This window comes from Rhizophagus irregularis, chromosome 17 (genome assembly GCF_026210795.1).
Source record: "Rhizophagus irregularis chromosome 17, complete sequence".
In the NCBI taxonomy this organism is placed as follows: domain Eukaryota; kingdom Fungi; phylum Glomeromycota; class Glomeromycetes; order Glomerales; family Glomeraceae; genus Rhizophagus; species Rhizophagus irregularis.
The window spans coordinates 1,287,674-1,306,189 of record NC_089445.1 but is presented as its reverse complement, the minus strand read 5'-3'; the positions used below and the strand labels follow the sequence as shown (position 1 = coordinate 1,306,189).

Below are 18,516 nucleotides of genomic sequence, written 5' to 3'. Positions count from 1 at the left end.
AACCCTAACCCTAATTAATCTACATGATTTAATGATATCACCTGGATTAAATCATATGGAGAGAAAACTAGTTTTATACTTATTCTTAATACTATTTTAATTATATTAGAAATAATTGCAAAGCTTTTTAAAATATATTTTATCTTTTAATTACTATTAGCTATTAGCTAATAAGTTAATTTTAGTATATAGTATATAAAAATATAAAAAATAGTTAAATTTTATAAAAAAATTAAAATTTTAATCAAAAAGATTTATAATGATTTTAAAAATTCATGTTTATATATTCAGAAAATTAATTACAAAAAATTCAAAATATTTTAATTTGTATAATACCATATAATTTTAAAATTAAGTAAAAACAAGAAACTTTTTAATTATTATAGTTTTAAAAATAAGTAGCTTATGAATTTTTGTAATAAAAAATTAATAAAAAAAAAACATTTAATATTGCTAAAATCACTTAATATTATAAAATAATGGACAATTTTATTAAGTATTATAAATGTTAATTATGTAAATTACAGTAATTTTTAATTAATAACTTTTTCTCTAATAATACTATTATAACTTCTTTTTTTTATAGTATATTGTAAGTTTTAACTAAAATATAAGAAATAAGAGTACATAACTGATTTATAAATTACAATATTATATAAAGCATTTATTTGATCATTTAAATGCACAGTTTTCTTTATCAGATTTTAATTTAAAAAAAAATATAATTCAAAATTAATAAAAAAAAGTTGTTTAATTTTAAAACTATATAGTATAAGATTATTAAAAATATTTGTAATTTAATTGCTGATCTATTATTTAATAATACACCTATACTTGGCAAAATACTATTTTAATAATTTAAAAATAAACATTTTGTATATGTTAAAATACTTATTTAAAGAGTATTGCATTAATAATACAAGTTTTAAAATTTTAATTCTATTGAATTATTTTGATGTATTTTTAGGCTGTTAATTTTAATTTGCAAAATATTTCATATTTTTTAAATTAGTTTTTTTTTGAAAATCTAATAATATATATTTGAAAGTATATATCAGTTAATTTTGCTAACATTTTTATTAAACAAAAAATTTTAATAGAATTTTGCTAAAAATCTAGCTAATTGGCAATATTTAAAAATTACTTATGAAGTCTTAATCTCAAAGTTTTTTAAATAAAAATTTTTAGTGATTTGGTTAAAAATTAATGAACTTTTACTATTTAAAAAAGTAGCATTCCAGTTTTACCAATTATTTATATCAGTAAATGACAAATTAGCAATTAATTTTAATATTAAAATTTTTAAAAAATTAACATATAATAATAAATAAGAATTATATAATTAGAGGATCCGCTTACTTTAGTTATAATAAAGGTCACTGTAGAATATTGGCTCTTTACTAATAGTTTTTACCTTACTTTTTTCTTAAATTCTATTGGTTAATTAACTAAAAAGGAAAAAAATCATAATAATGTAACATAAAATTTCCTTTTATAATAAGATTTGCAAAGAATTTTATATATGATTTTTACCTTAGACCTGGGATGACTAAAGTTACTTGCCGAAACCTGTTTGGCCTAATGCTGAAAGGTGAAACCTTTTATATAGTGCCGAAACGCTGAAATGCCGAAACTGCAAAACCTGTCAAAATTGCGAAACTGCTGAAATATGCCGAAACCTCTATAATAGGTTTCTCTGTAGTTTCGGCATAATTAATCATAAGATTTGCATATAATTACGCCAAGTTATACCAATTAATAATATAATTTAGATGATCAAATAATCTACAGATAAAAGATTAAACTTCAATATTTTACCGTCATCTTAGTTCTTTTAAGCTTTATCTAGTGTTAGAATTTTTATTTCTAACTCCCATATTAATATTATGATATTACACGTTTTTGCAGTTTTTTTTAAGGGGTTTATATTTATTAAAGGAAAATACGTAACATGCATTTAATAAACCCAATTCCATCATCTCCTTTAACACTGAACTAAAGTTTCTTTTACTTTCTTCCATTTTCTTAATAATAAAATTAATAATAAACTGTTTCAAATGACTGATCACATAGAAGATTCACCCATTAAAAAAAAAAATAGAGGAGGTCGACCACCTAATAGCATTTAGGAAGATATTAATAAAGGAGAAGCTGTTGATTCTGGCAAATTTTCCACCTTCTGCAAGTACTGTAAGAATACATAGTCATGCGACAAGCTTTCAAAAGCTCGAAGAGCATCTTTCAAACCATTGTCCAGATGCGCCAGTAGCAGTTGTTAGAAGGTATATGACTAAAGTAATGGAACGGCAAGATAAGTCCAAGTCATCCAAAAAAAGAAAATACTCTGAAGGTCAAAGTAACATGGATGATTACCATGATTTAACAGAACTTAATGAACAAAGATGTAAACGAACTAATCGTGCATTAGTTAAATTTTTTATTGCATGCGGAATTGCATTTAGAATAGTGGAACATCTCTTTTTCATCAATTTTATAAAAGAGCTAATGCCAGGTACAATACACCAACAAGGAAAGTATTAGTAAATCAACCACTTGAACATGAATTAGCTCAAGTGAACTTCAAAGTTAATTCTGAGCTTGAAAAGGAAATGAATTTAATGTTAGGTTTGTTAAATTAAATAGGCTATCATACGTCATTTTTATTAATCTTACTTACTATATAATATTAATTTATAATTTAGCCTTTGATGGTTGGATGTCTGGTACACATCGTTCAATTTGGAACTTCATTGTAATGATTTCGTTACGTAAAGAATATCTTTATCAACTTTTTGATTTGTCTAAAAATTCACACACTGCAGAATATTTAGTTACGGTAATTAAAAAGGTTATAGAAGGTATTGGAGAAAATTGAATATGTGCTGTAATTTCTAATAATGTGGCCAATGTTCGTAATGCACAAAAAATTATGAGAATGTGCGATGCATTGCACATTCTATCAATTTAATTGCATGCGACATCGTCAAGAAGAAGTTTGGGAAACGTTTATTAAAACGTGTTAATATTTTGACAACCTTTTTTAGAAGTTCTCATCAGGCTAATGCAAAACTTGCTCAAATAATTAAAGAAAAAGGAATTAGTAGAGGAGGATTAAAATTATATTGCAAGACACGCTGGACTACTGCTAGTGAATCCGTAAATTCAGTAATAAATTTGGAATCAGCACTAGAAGAAATGGCCAGCAATCATGATAAAGTGTTAACAAATGACAAAATAAAACCGATTATTCAATCAAGAAATTTTTTTCAAATTTACGAGTTCTTGGATTTGTTCTGGATCCTCTAAGAAAAGCGGTACTTTTATTAGAATCAAGAAGAGCTACACTTGCAGATTGTTTACTGAGCTTGGCAAGACTTGCAGCTATATTAAAAAAGTTACCTAAATTATTAAATCCTGCATTCTGAAGTCATTGTATCAAAGTAATAAATGAAATATTTGATGAGTTTGATGATGATAAGTATATTACTTGTTTTTTTATAGATCTCAGATTTAAAAACGCACCACTTAAAAAATGCACCCTCATGAGAATTATCAAATGTGCAGCTTCAATCGGGAAAAATTTAGGTTTCGACCGTTACGAAGCTAAAACTTTATGTGATCAAATACAGAAATATATTAATGAGCAAAAGCCATTTGACCTAGATATCAGTTTTACTAAAGATAATCCCGTGAATTAGTAGAAATATATTAATACCGAATCAGAACCAGATGTCCTGCCAAGAATTGCAAGTTATCTATTTGCAATATGTCCTAACTCAACAACTTGCGAATGTGGATTTTTGACTTTAGGATGGCTATTTCATAAACGTCGCTTAAATCTTAATGTGGATAAACTAGAATCCATGTGCAAATTAATTTTGTATTGAAAATCCAATTCAAAAACTGAACTTGGATTTTATGGAATTGATCAAAAAAAGAATACTCGTCTTAGTAATAATGAGATCAATATACGTATTGCAGAAGCTTTTGCAGAAGATGACGATGAAGAATATAATGAGGAGCAAGCTTCTACTCAAAGATTAACTACAAGCGGCGAAACAATACCCGAAGACAATTGCCATGTAGTAATTGAAAGTATATGGATTGATCAATTTGTTAATTTATCGCATGATTCAATTACTAGTGAAATCGGCGATATTCCAAGAGATATATTGGATGATTCAAATGAAAATAATGCGGAAGATGATGATAGTGGTAATAACAAGAGAGCTGGGGAAGGTGACTATGATTATGATATAAATGATGTATTAGGTATAGATGACGGTGATAATAATGACGATAATTATGATGATAATGAGGAATAATAATAATGAGAAATAATTACAATAGTTAATCCAATGAGAATTAATTCTAATATCATGTGATTTAAATAATGATACTATTTAGGAAATAAATGATGTAATTATGCAGGGCAAAATATTTGCGATCAAAGTCCAGTTAACATATAATTATGCAGGCAATTGTAATTTTATATTATATTTTAAAACATTGCAATTTAATTAAGGAATAAGGATAAGCATATTATATTTTAAAAATAGTGCAATTTAATTAAGGAATAAGAATTAGCATATTTTATTAGAATCAATAAGTTTTAAGGACTTCGTTAATTAAATTTATTACATTAGATCAATAAATTTTAAGAATTGCGTTACAAAAAAATTTAGAACTGCGTTAATTAAATTTATTACATTAGAATCAAAACTGTGTTTATTTTGTTACAAATACTTTAATTATGTAGAATATTATTATGTTCATTAGTTCATGTTTTAAACATTATAATGAATTTTAAAATTAGTATAAATATTATGAAATTTGAAGTATATAGGATTTTTTTTTCGCAATTCAAAACCAAATTGTATTTTAATTTTCAAATTGTACATATGAGCTGATTTGTTTACTCTGCATTAAAAGGAGTTATTAAATTGATTTTCATAATTTTTGTTACTCAAAATTGTTTTGTAATACCAAAAAATCATCTGATTGATGATCACTTGACTAAATAATAAGTTGAACAAAAATTTACATTTGCGAAACTTAAATTATTAAATGTAAAAAAACTGTGAAAAAACCCATTTCACTAATAAAAAATCCATTTCTTATATATATGGAATTTTTAACATATATTATTAAAAAGTAAGTATATTTTAATAAAATATAAAGTAAAATAAAAATTTATATAGTCTTAGCAGCTATAAATGTTTATAAAAATATAATAAAAATATAATATAAAAGATGGTATCATAATAGATATTTTCAAACAATAAAATAATTATTTTATGTCGGAGTTTGTATTACTATCTTTAAATGCAAATATATCAAGATTCACTGATCCGTTTTCTATAATTTTAGGCTCGTTGGAAAGCCTTTGTTCTGGACTTTATAGGCGAAAAAAGAACTCACCGATTGAATCATTAGATCCGGAGATATTTACGTTTAAAGTTGAGGTACGAACTTTTTAACATGCTTAAATGCAAATATCTTGGGATCCACTAATCCATTTTTTATAAATTTAGGCTCTTTGGAAAGCCCTTGATCTGGTCTATATGAACGAAAAAAGAGCTTGCCGATTGGATCACTGGATCTGGAGATATTTACGTTTAAAGTTGAGATACAAATTTTTAACATATATAGTAAGTGCTAAGAATTATATTAATTTAAAAGAAATATTTACCAAATTATAGTATAATAACATTAAATAAAAATTTTTTAATACTCATCCCCAATTTACTGTATATTATATAGTATTTTGTATAATAAAAATGTAATAAAATCAATATTTTAATTAAAGGTAGACAAATCAGCCCATATGATTTAATTTTCAAGTTACGAAAAAATCATAAAAATAAAAAATGGCAGCATTAGTACCTTTGTTCCATCGCTACCATTAGCATTCCAATGGACGATTAACGCTGCTAGGCAATTAATCGCAGAGCGAAGAAATTTGCATCAGCAATTCGAAAGAATTGCAAACCGTCACCATGTAAATGCATGGATAATAATAGCAAATAGGGTGTTCGCTGCAACCGGATTTGCAGCGACACTCAGGCAATGCTCTACAAAATGAAATGCCCTCAAACGAGGTTATGAAAACCTCAGTAGGATAATAAATAATAATAATAACGACATTCCTATTGTAAGCCCAAATAGTTTCGATAGAGTGTGTTTCGCTGATATGAATGATAAATTTTGGTTACAAACTGGTAATTATTATTAATTATTATTTTAAATTAATTTTATTTAGGCAATTCATTCAATTCATTAATATTTTTATTGGATTTTAGATCTGTTTAAACGAGAGTATTGACAGCGGCATGTTGCGCATGATCAACATCGATATGAATATAGATTGCGAAGGGAAAGAAGGAGGTTGTGATCTAGGTCTTGATCAAGAAGTAGAGATAGAAGTAGAGATAGAAGACGAGACAGAAGTAGAGATAGAAGACGGGATAGAAGTAGAGATAGAAGAAGAGGTAGAAGTAGGTTCCTACATAGAAGATAAAGATATTAAATTTTAATTTTTATTATATTTTTAATTGTATATTTTATTAGTTTAATATTAAAAATATTATAAAATAAATATTTACATACAAAAAATCATATTGTCTTTATTCTTATAAATTGTTTAAATGCCAAAACTCTAATTAAATCATATAGAAAGTATTGCCGAAACGCCAAAACAGTTTTGGCAAGTTACGGCAGTTTCACAATTTTGATAGGTTTCGCAGTTTCAGCATTTCTTGATGATTTCGTAAAACTAGTTTTGGCAGTTTCACGTACGCTATTCTGCCAAAACCTTCTAGTTTCGGCAAGCAACCTTAGGGGTGACCTATCTTATAAGTAAGCAGGATCCTATAATTAGCTAATATTTTAAAAGATATTTATATTTATATTACTTTTATAAAATTCTAAATAGAATTTTAAATAATATTAAAAAGTTTATATTTAATTTTATATAAATTTTATAATAAATTTTTTACTATTTTAAAAACTAGTAATTGGATTTTAATGATCTTGAATTTATTAAATTTGCAAATATTTTAATATTTATTTTATTTTTATAAATATAATTTTAATTAAGATATTCTATTTTAAATTTATATAATATAAAATTTGAGTTATCTTAGTATTATTTGAATTTTTTTCAAATTATAAGTTATATTATTAGATTTAAAGTTTTTAGATCTAAATTTCTAATATAAACATAATTTATATAATTATGGTGCTAGAAGTTTATACTTAACAATCATGTGATTTCATTTTAATTTTCTGAGCTGATTCTATATCATATGATCTGAAATTCAGCTAATAAAAAATTGGAATTTCTTAGGAAGCTTACATATATTACGTAATTATTAAAGGAGAGGAGGGAGTAACCAAAATCTTACATTACACTTAATAAAATTATATGATTTATAAATATTATAATTTGATTGGTTATTAAATCTGACAAGAAAAGAGAGGGAAGTAACATCAGGAAATTTGTTTAGGCGTAATTTAGTGTAATATTTCGAAGGTGGTGTAAAATTTCGAAATATTACACTAAAAACGTAATATTACAAAAGTTTACGCTCTTAAATTTGAATAATTATAGTAATTTAAGAATATCTCGCTATCTACTGATCCAATCAAGATGATCTATAACTCATTGGAATCAGCTCATCAAGACGGATCGAATGGTAGTAAAATCACATTTCTATAGTTGATAGAACGTTCTATAGTATGCAGTAAAGTTTTAAATTAATAGAAAGTCATCTATCAAACGTAAAGATACGATTTTACTACCATTCGATTCATCTTGATGAGCTGATTCCAATGAGCTATAGATAGGGATGGTAAATTAATGGTTAATTATAATTTGGGTTAATTAACCGGTTAATTAACCCAATTATAATTTCCGGTCTATTATAACAAATTTTATAATTTTTATAATTTATTTAATTAAACTTATATTTTTATTTTATATTTATCAAAATTTATTTATTATTCAGTTGTTAAATCCGTAATATTTAATTCTAACCCGAATATTCTATCATCATCATCATTATTGTTATCGTTACCAGTATTATTATTATTATTTATATCATTATTGTTATTATCATTACGCTGATCATGTATTAATTTTCTTTTTAACTCTTTTCGTACAACTGAAGATTTCTGTAAATATAAACCAACTTCTTAATACGTTCATTTTGCAATCGATTACGGATTTTATTATGAATAAACCCAAACGTAAAAAAATTTCTTTCAGCGGCGGCGGATGATTTTGGAATTGAAAGAATCTTAATAGCTAGTTGTTGAAGGCTACTATTTGGCCAAGATTGCCACCATACAGACGGACTAAGGTTAGTAGATGATAACCAAATCATTTTATTATCATATGGTGAATTTTTTTGACGAAATTTTACTAATTCTGTAAACATAATCACAGATTCCTCTTGATTGAACCTTTTACTTGTGAATTCTGTGAATTCTCTATATCCCGTTGCCTCTATATCAGTATTTTTGCTTTCTTCTAAAAAACATGGATCTAACATATAAGCAGCCATCATAACAGGATGGTATGTATAATCCCGCCATTTTTGAACAAGTTGTTGAGTATTGTTAGAAAAATTACAAGAGATTTCACTAACTCGATGCATTAATTTTTTGAAGTGAAAATAAACAGTTGAAAGAGTAGATGTGTCTGATTCAAACAATTTTAACGCTATAACCATTGGCTCTAAAAATTTTATAATTGTGTCCAACATATCCCAAAAATTCTCCGATAATACAAAATTTCTTACTGTATTATTTATTTTTTTACGGATATCAGGATCCATTAATGTTTGTTCAAGAGCAGTTTTTGATTTTTGAAGTGACTGAAAGCAGCTAAGATGTGATCCCCATCGTGTAAGTACTGGTAAAACCAACGCAATCTCTTTATTATAATTTTCACCTTGAATACGTTTTAATTTTGCTGCTGCTTGTACATGAGACTTAAAATATTTTACTATCATTTTAGAATTTTCAACTATGGTTTTAATTTCATCAATCTTTAAAATATCCCCAATTAAAAGATTAATAACATGAGAGTTACACCCAAGACAAACAACATTGGAATATTTTTCCTCAATTCGTCTCCATGCTGATTTCATTACACTAGCTGTATCCGTAATAACAGCTGAAAATTTTTGAACACCAATAGCTTCCATTTGTTGAATAATTTCATTTGAAATCCATTCTCCTGTATGGGATTCTTCACCTGAAAATGTAGCATTAAAAAAAACTGGTTTAGGAGTACAAATGATAAAATTTTGTACTGATTCTCGATTAATATTAGACCAACCATCAGAAACCATACAAAGAGTCTTTGCTTTGGAAATTTGTTCATCAGTTTGTAATTTTACTTCATCATAAACATCATTTAATAAATCTCCAGCAAGTTTTCTCCTATTTGGCAACTTGAAGGATGGCTGGAGACATTTAAAAAATTGAATGACAAGCGGATTTTCAACAAAGGCAAATGGTACTCCAGCTGAAAATAATGCTTGTGCTAGTTGAAATTCAAGGTCGTCTTGTTCTTCTTCGCTTATACGATCAACAAAATTCTCAATCTTAGATGTTTTAGTTATTTTAATTCGTTTTACAGGTATATTTGTATGAGTAGTATTTGGAGTAATAGTTGGAGTGTGAATAGTGCTAGTTGTGGAACCTTGTAAATTAATATTTTTTTTAGACTTTGCATTATCCGGTGCTCCTAGACATTCTTTATCAAGATGATTTTGCATTCGTGCAGGAACAGCTCTATTCAAAACTTTAGAACAATAATTACATTGTACAGTAGGATGGGAGTTGTTTTTATTACTTTCTGTTTGGTTTTGTGTAATAATAGTCCAATGTTTCCAAACAGCACCTTTTTTTTAGTCATTGTTAAATTGAAAAATAAAAAAAAATTATTGAAAAAAAGATCGATAAAAATCAGAAAATCGGTCACGTGACTGTGATCACTTCTTTTAATTGGCTAATTTATAATTAACCAAATTAACCGTTAATTAACCAAATTTGCTTAATTATAATTAACCATAGTTAATTAACCCCATCCCTAGCTATAGATCGTCTTGATTGGATTAGTAGATAGCGAGATATTCTTAAATTACTATAATTATTCAAATTTAAGAGCGTAAACTTTTGTAATATTACGTTTTTAGTGTAATATTTCGAAATTTTACACCACCTTCGAAATATTATACTAAATTACGCCTAAACAAATTTCCTGATGAAGTTTATATTAAACTGAATATTACGTAATATGTGTAACTCCCCTTATGTAAAGTACTAATAAAATGCAGTTTTGAAAATTTTTTATTACAAACAAATTTTAGCAATAAAATCCAAAAAATTTTTTTTTAAAAAAATTACATTTAATTTATATTATGATAATTCAGGTTGACATTATCGCAATACATGAAGTTAGTCTAAATTATCATAAGTTCTAGTTACCAATATACTTTTCATCAAAATGACAAAATACTAATTAAATTTATTTTGATAGACGTAATGTATTTTGACAGACATAATTAATTCATAATAATTTTATAATAAATAGTGAATTAGTCCATTTTCCAAAATTAATTAGTGAGAAGTATAGTTACCATATTTTATTTCAAATTTAAACTGATTATATGAAAATCATATAATTTCAAATGCTTATAACTTTTTACATAGATTTTCTTTTAAAAATCTGACTGGTAATTTGATAGAGCTTATCTTAAAGAATAAAATTACCAGTTTATTTTTCTAGATTGTATTTTTTTAAAGAAGTTGAAAGATTTTTAAGTATTACATTTTTATTGTCAAATATAGATTTCCAGTACTATATATATTAAAAGATTTAGTACTAGCATAATTCAGTTATCTTTACTATTTATTACCTTTAACTTTTTCTATAAATTATACTATTAGCCAATTAATTTATTTTTTAAAAAGTTATAAATTAAAGTCATAAATTTTTTAACATTCAGTAATTTAATTTCAATAAACTTTTTTTTTTATTTCATAATTTTTTTACAATTTAAAAAAAAAGGTTATTAAATTGAATTATTGAATATTAAAATATTTGTAAAAATCTATTATAACTATATGTTTAAAATCCTGTAATTTTTTTAAATATTATATTTAGCCAGAATTTTAATATACTTATAATTTTAATTAAATTTAATTTTAGCCAAATTTAAAAATTTCTATATAATTATCTTTTTATATAATTACTAATTTTAGTAAAATCAATTAAATAATTATATAAAAGTATATTAAAACTTTTATTTTTTATATTAATATTTATTATTAAATTATAATAAAAAGAAAAAAATCACTATTTAAAAACTATTTAAAATTATATAATTAATATTAAGTAATATTTAATTAGTTGTTATCAATAAGAAAAGTAGCTGGTAAATATTATATATAAATTTTTTTTATATTTTATAATTTATATATTATATAATAATAAATTATTTATTTATTATATTAGATAATTTGTAAAAAAAAATATAAAATATTTTTTTAAAAAAATTTTATCTTTATAAAAAGTAATATTTTATTAATAAAATAAATTTTATAAAATATCTTACTCAATTTGCAAATATTCTGATAAGTTTAAAATAAAGAGTATTGCTAAATATCACTATTAATAATTGTTATTTTATCAGAATTAAAATAGAATTTTGGGCAAAATTAAAAATGTTATAAAACTTTATTTATTAATATTTGCTAATACTAGTATGGTGAAAAATGAAAATCATCTGCAATGAGATTTAGAATATACTCTAAAATAAATTATAAAAAAAAATAAATTTATTATAAAATAAAATTTATTATAAATTTAAAAAAAAAATTTTATTATTTTTAAAATAGATGATTATATATAGAGTATTTAAATATAGGTTTTCAAAAAAGTAAATTTTCTATGCTGATTATTTAGTGTTGAATAGAATTAATTTAATGAAAAAACAGGAAAATAATTGCCCCACTATTGAAGTAGATTCTTCTGATAGTTTAGTTCATTTTTTTATTTTACTTTTTCATTTTTGATTTGTTTATAAAATTTGTATTCGCTAACTATTACTGTTAAATAAAAATAAAAAAATAAAAATAAAAAAACAGGAAAAAAAAATTTATTAAATAAATCAAAATTGACATTTAAAATTAATTTTAATGCTTTAGATAAACTTGCAAAACAGGCAAAAATACATATATTGCATATTTTTTTAAAAATTATATTTATTAAAAATTCTTTTTATATAACTTTTTAATAAAGTTATATAATATATTTATAAATACATACTTTGCTATTAAAATTAATATATATTTATATAAATTTAAATTATAATTAATTAAAATTTTAATTAATTTATACAAATTTAAATTACCAGATTAAAAAGTATTTTCTATAAATTTATAGAAATTTCTATATAAGTTAGTTATATTAGTAGATTCAATATTTTTTATAAATAAATTATATCAAATCAAATTATTAAATTTATTAGAAATAAATAATCAAATTTAAAAATCAAATTTTAAAAAATAAGTAATTATGATTTAATAAAAATAATCTTTTGTTTTTATAATTATATTTTAAAAGATATGATTACTGAACTGAAGTTTTTTTATATAAATGATATTACTTTTTTTTGAATATTTATTATTATTGGATTAAATAATAGGAAATTATTTATTTGTCAGTTTAAAAATAAAAACAATTAGAAAAATGGAATTAGTTAACAAAAAAACAAATAAAATAAAGAAAAAAAAGCCAATTTTGCTAAAACCTATATAACCTATATATAATACCAGCTAGAATTACAATAATGTAACCAATAAAATTTATCTATCAGATAATTTATTTGAAATAGGTATTAATATATAACTAAATCTTTATTGTTTACACAAATTAAAATGAAAGTAATTCATCATGATTAATTAAATCTTAAATTGATTCTCAAGACAATAATATTACAGTAATACCATCCTTTGTAAGTGTACACTCTTCTTATACATACATTATAGCTTGGTTCCAAGTTTGGGACTTAGAGTTAAGTGCACTCCCTCTAGTATATTCTGCGTGTGCAAGCAATTCTTATATTGAACACCCCCATAAAAGGACCCAGAAATATATATATAAGGGTCAGGTGGCGAAAAATTTTCTTACTATGAGCTGTACGCAGAGACTTTTTATATAAGTAGTACGCATAATTGACACCTGATATTGAAAATCCTGTAAAAATACGCAAATAAAATTTTCAGACATTAAGTTATTAATTATTTTATTATGACTTCTATATTATTTATATATAAAACCAAATACTAATGTGAAAAAATAGTATTTATTCTAATTAGAAATTTCTTTCAATTAATGTTAAATATTCCAATGCGGTTTAAATATATTATATATATATAAGATTAGCCAAGTTTAGGCCAAAAATACGCAAACTAATATTTGCATACAAAAATTTTGATATAAAATACGCAATCTTTGATGACCTAATGGATGAAAAATTCTTTAAATTGTACGCAAATCAAAACTTTACTCCGTCTAATTCCACTATGATGGCATCTGTGATACCCTACCTATGTATATATATTTCTGGGTCCTCCCGTAAATGCTACATGACTTCAATGTTTTGTTACTATTAAAAAATACGTAAATTTGTATTAACCATTAAAAGTTATTTTTATGATTAGAAAATTTAAAATTTATCAGATCCTTTAAGTGCACACCCCTCCCTAAGTGCACACGCCCCCTTGTCGTTTTTTTTTATCTCGTTTACTTCAATTTAAAATAACAGGCATTGTTTCAATTATTTCTATTTGGAGTAGTTGCGTAACTGCTTTTAGAATGCAGGATTTTTAACAGTCTAGAATTCGATCCGATCAACAATTACAATGAAAAACTTATAACACGATTTTAACTCCACGATCATGACTTACATGAATGAATTAATCGATCAGAATGTACGAACAGGTTATGTTGAATCACATGAAATTATATTCAGGATATTCGATATTCTTATTAGTATTATAATCAAGGTAAGTTTTTTATCGGAATTATGATTCAAGATTATCAAGATTACTCGATCATTCCCCTTAAAATTTTATTCTCCACATTAATGATAAAATTGCCTATTGCCCATTTACTTCCATATATAGACCATTTTATTTTTCAGAAAAAAAAATAGAAATTTAATAAATTGGGTAATCTATCATTTTTTTTTTTATCTCGTTTTTTATTTTTTTTATTTCACTAGAAAAAATTTCTCTCATTGACTTTACGAAAAAATATTCTTAACTTTGACTAAGAAAATCAAAATCACAAAATGAATAGTCAAACTGAATCTATGATCATTAAAGCTAGACACACCAGTCACGGAGAAACCAAAGCTCGTAAAATTTATGCCGACAAAAATATTAAATTAGAAGAATTAGAATATAAGGTAAAAATAAGATGAATTAATCTTCTTTACTTCGGAAATTCCAAAAGTGTATATTAAAACCAATTATCCTTAATTTTATTTAGATACGTGAACGTTTCGATATAAGTTACGAAAAAGGAATTGAAATTTTTTACCTTGATGAAGAAAATGATCGCGTTATCGTTTCTTTTGAAGATGAATTGATGCTAGCATTGAGAAATAGTAAAATTCCTGTATTTGAAATCATCGTTAAGCCAAAGGTAAAAATTAAATTTTTAATTTTTAAAGATTTTTTTGTAAAAAAAAAAAGAGGATTGTTCTTATTCATATTTTCTTTTTCTTAGACCGTTGATAATGAGTGCATTTATCCTCAAGTTCCAAAAGGTAAACCTGGTGATTGTGTAGAAGTTTTAGTAGAATCACAATATCTCACACTTCCAAACGCAATGAGAGATGATACGAAAGCTTGGGGGACTTATTCTTACACTAACGATTCAGATATCGTTAAGGTTCTTGCTCACTCGGAAAAAGTCGACTTACCTGATGATCCACCTCCCTACAATGTAATTGCAACTTTACGTTTGTTACCCGGAAATCTTAAATATATTGGAACTACTATTCATGGAATAACTACATTGAATTACGGCCCATATGATTTAAGTTATATTATTGAAAGTATTAGGCTTGTACCTATTAGTGAAAAATCTTATTTTAACATTAGTTCATAAAGTAAAAATTAGTATAAATAATTAATTTTATTTAATTAATTCATAATTTTAATAATTTTACCGTATTTTCGTATATCTATTATCAATTTAATAAACTATTATTTAATAGCGTGATTCTATTTCTAAATATAATTTGTTACATATTTGTTTACCCCCCGTTATGAGTGATCTGATCGAGCTGATCAAAATTCGCGTGATAAAAAAAAAAATAAATCATATGGAAATATAAAAACGTCTTCTTTTTGTTTAGTGTGAGTAAAAAAAGTAAATTGCAATCCCTTTCGATCATGAGAAAAATAAGATCATCACTATAATGAATCTTATTCTATCGCCATTTTGCTTCTATTTAAGGTTTATTAGAACGTGGGGCTAGCATATCATTTGTAAATCTGTGAATGAATACACATGGTTTTAGCTTTATAATAATAAAAAATATTCAAATACATAAAGTTTTGGCTTTTCTCTCTTTTTTTTTTATTCGGGCTTCCACCAATAAACAAATTCTTTTTCTTATTTTCGTTGCGATATTACGAAATGTCACCAAAAATTAAACGGACAAATGAACTTGTTTCAGTCGCACCTCGTTCAAAATATAGTAGAAAAGTATTTTTCGAATATTCTCCAGAAGAAACATCTTTTCAGTTAGGGTATTTAGGACCAGATAAATCAACAATAGAAGGAACACTACGTTTAAGATACACTGACGACAAACCAATATTTGCAAAGAAAATCACACTCTCTTTTGTAGGAAAAGAATTTGTTCGGTTTGCGGGTATATTAGAAAAAGGTCAAGATATTCTTAGAGAGGATGACGAAAGTGAAGTCTATGATGAACAAGCTTCAACAACAAAGATAACCACACATAAAGCTAAACGTGAATTTTTTGCTAGTAAAATAATTATTTGGAGATCACAAAGTAAAGGTCATTATGAAGGTGTAAAACATCTTGACCTACCTTTCAAATTCAAATTACCAGATAATATTCCTCCTTCAACCATAATGGATGAAGGGAGCGGAAGGATTTATTATACACTTAAAGCTGTTATTTCAAGACGGTCAATTGATCCTAATTCTCGTAATACAAAAAAAATAATCAAATATTTGGTTCCTGTCGTTCGTTATACAATCACACCAGAACCAAAATCTATTCATTGGATTAAAAAAGAAGGAGGTCCAACTAAACAGTATGTTTTGGATCACGATGTGTCCGTAGCACGTTCAATTTTCGGACCAGGGGAATTCGTTGTTCTCCCTATAAAATTAACTTTTAACGAACCTCAAGTCTATCTAAAAAAAATATTTGTAGGATTAAAAGAATATCACGAATTACGAACAGATAAATATGAAACATTAACAAAAAGATACGTTGTTAAGGAAATTGTAGAAGCAGATACAATTCCAATTTCACAAGGCCCTGATAATGAGTGTTTTGTAGAAGTTAAGTTAAATATGCCTAACGAAAGAAAATTACTTTATGATATAGACACAACATATATTACAGTTTCCCATAAATTAAAAATCAAAATTTGTCTTGGTAAAGCTCCTGATTTAAACCTTTCAAATTTTGTTAGAATTGAAAAGTTAGTTAGCGAAGAAGAAGTTTTCCCACCAACTCCACCTACTATTTCTCAAGAGGTTGTTGTGGCTCATGAACCCATTGTGGTTAAACCCAAACGAGATTCCTATAGAAGATTATCACCTTTCTTCCCATTGTTTAATAAAATTCAAAATGGCAAAAAGAGGATTTCGTTACAATTTCAACCGATTCAAATACATGTTACTGATTCAGAAAATCCAAATGTAATTTATAATTCGAGATCTTTATTTATACCTCAACTTCAATTCAAAAGCTATCAACAAAGTAACATTAATAGCATTAATTCTCTCACCCAAGCCTATTAATTTTGTTCTTTAATTTACTTGTGATCGATTCACACTACGAATGAATTATGAAAAGTTTCTCAAACTTTAAATGATGAATTTTTTTTTTTAATGTACATTAATTTTATTTTGTTTCTCTTTAAATTCATTATTTTCTCCTTTTATTTTTTCCTTTATCTCTTTATCCCTAATTAATCTTTATTTTACATCCATGTAAATTCTTGGAATTTTTAATTTTTTATTAAAAAACTGTGTAATCATTGTTTTTTTTTAAAATTACAATAGATTATATTGTAGGATTGTTCTTTTTTTTTAATGATTACTGTATTAACTTTTGTTCTTTAAATAAAAACAATGACTTTATCTCTTATGATTGTGGTTCAGAAATTAAAAATGATTATGCAAAAATATCATTACAATAATTAAAGCGAATATTCCAGCCGAAAACATTTGAAAGCTTAACCTGATTGGACGATTTGATTTCTTGGGAAATATAACTGATTTTACGCAACCGACAATAGCATGTAATGTTTTTTACCACAAAATTTTTAAACATATAATTTATTTATTAAAACAATTACAAAATACGAAAAATATGGTACATTTTTTTTTTAAAAAAGGGGGAATTATTGTTATTACTATTTACTATCAGCTATAGATTGTTAAAACAATTCAAATCAATACATTGTTTTGTTTATGGAAATTATTAACGATGATGACTACTCATATCTCAGGAATCATTGATTAAAATTTCAAATCAAATATCAATTTCATATAATCAATTACACAAAAAAAAAATATTTACTTTTGCCGGAAGGTCCAAAGGTGATTAAAATTCCTAAAATTTCGGGGTATAAAAGAGAAAACTACGGGATAATATTAAGTAAATAATATTATAAATATAAAATATTTTAACGATAATTACGTTTTTTTTAAGATTATGGCACAAAAAATTATTTGAGATTAGCAAGCGGATGATGTACATCATTCGAGTTTTCAGATGTAAAATAAGGATATAATTTACATAAAGTTATGAAAGTAAACTATATATAGAAAACACTGCTGAAAATTATAAGATCGCGGCTAAAATGGTATTTAGAAATTTAACCGTCTCATATTATACCTCCTTGTCTCTCAACCTTTTTACTTTAAGATTACCATTATTTTCTTGATTATTATTAGTCTTTTGCTTTTCAACCTCTCTATCCAGACCAATTATAGTATTATGGGAAAACTTTGTTTTTTATTTTATTTATAGCACATGATTGTCGACATGTATGACATATAATGAGTCACGAATAGATTTCACATGAAAAAAATTTTTCAGTCCTATATAATAGAGATTAATTGAGGAATTTTAAAATATTGACTTTATATCGAACCAATCGGTAAAACCGAAAAAAATTTACCGAAAATGATCACCATTTATAAAGTAAAAT

At 24.8% G+C, this 18,516-nt stretch overlaps 3 protein-coding genes across 3 annotated transcripts; 2 read left to right on the top strand and 1 right to left on the bottom strand.

The window, feature by feature from the left end:
* Positions 1-8,001: 8,001 nt before the first annotated feature.
* On the bottom strand, positions 8,002-9,788 carry OCT59_009023 (uncharacterized protein; the record flags this gene model as incomplete). Its single annotated transcript, XM_066133263.1, has 2 exons — positions 8,002-8,175; positions 9,159-9,788. The coding sequence occupies 2 exons, from the start codon at positions 9,786-9,788 to the stop codon at positions 8,002-8,004; spliced, it is 804 nt and encodes a 267-aa protein (XP_065999719.1).
* Positions 9,789-14,272: 4,484 nt separating this feature from the next.
* OCT59_009022 (uncharacterized protein) lies at positions 14,273-15,323 on the top strand. The gene is made up of 3 exons (XM_066133262.1): positions 14,273-14,489; positions 14,573-14,728; positions 14,813-15,323. The coding sequence occupies exons 1-3, from the start codon at positions 14,373-14,375 to the stop codon at positions 15,194-15,196; spliced, it is 657 nt and encodes a 218-aa protein (XP_065999718.1). The 5' UTR covers positions 14,273-14,372; the 3' UTR covers positions 15,197-15,323.
* Positions 15,324-15,676: 353 nt separating this feature from the next.
* OCT59_009021 (uncharacterized protein) lies at positions 15,677-17,679 on the top strand. The gene has a single exon (XM_025325821.2). The coding sequence runs from the start codon at positions 15,731-15,733 to the stop codon at positions 17,096-17,098; it is 1,368 nt and encodes a 455-aa protein (XP_025179312.1). The 5' UTR covers positions 15,677-15,730; the 3' UTR covers positions 17,099-17,679.
* Positions 17,680-18,516: the final 837 nt, after the last annotated feature.

Bases quoted from the DNA above. Each gene is read 5' to 3' on its own strand.
- OCT59_009022 (XM_066133262.1), top strand. From the start codon at position 14,373: ATGAATAGTCAAACTGAATCTATGATCATTAAAGCTAGACACACCAGT. The intron at 14,490-14,572 runs GTAAAAATAAGA...AATTTTATTTAG, and splicing joins TAGAAGAATTAGAATATAAG to ATACGTGAACGTTTCGATAT. The intron at 14,729-14,812 runs GTAAAAATTAAA...TCTTTTTCTTAG, and splicing joins AAATCATCGTTAAGCCAAAG to ACCGTTGATAATGAGTGCAT.
- OCT59_009021 (XM_025325821.2), top strand. From the start codon at position 15,731: ATGTCACCAAAAATTAAACGGACAAATGAACTTGTTTCAGTCGCACCT.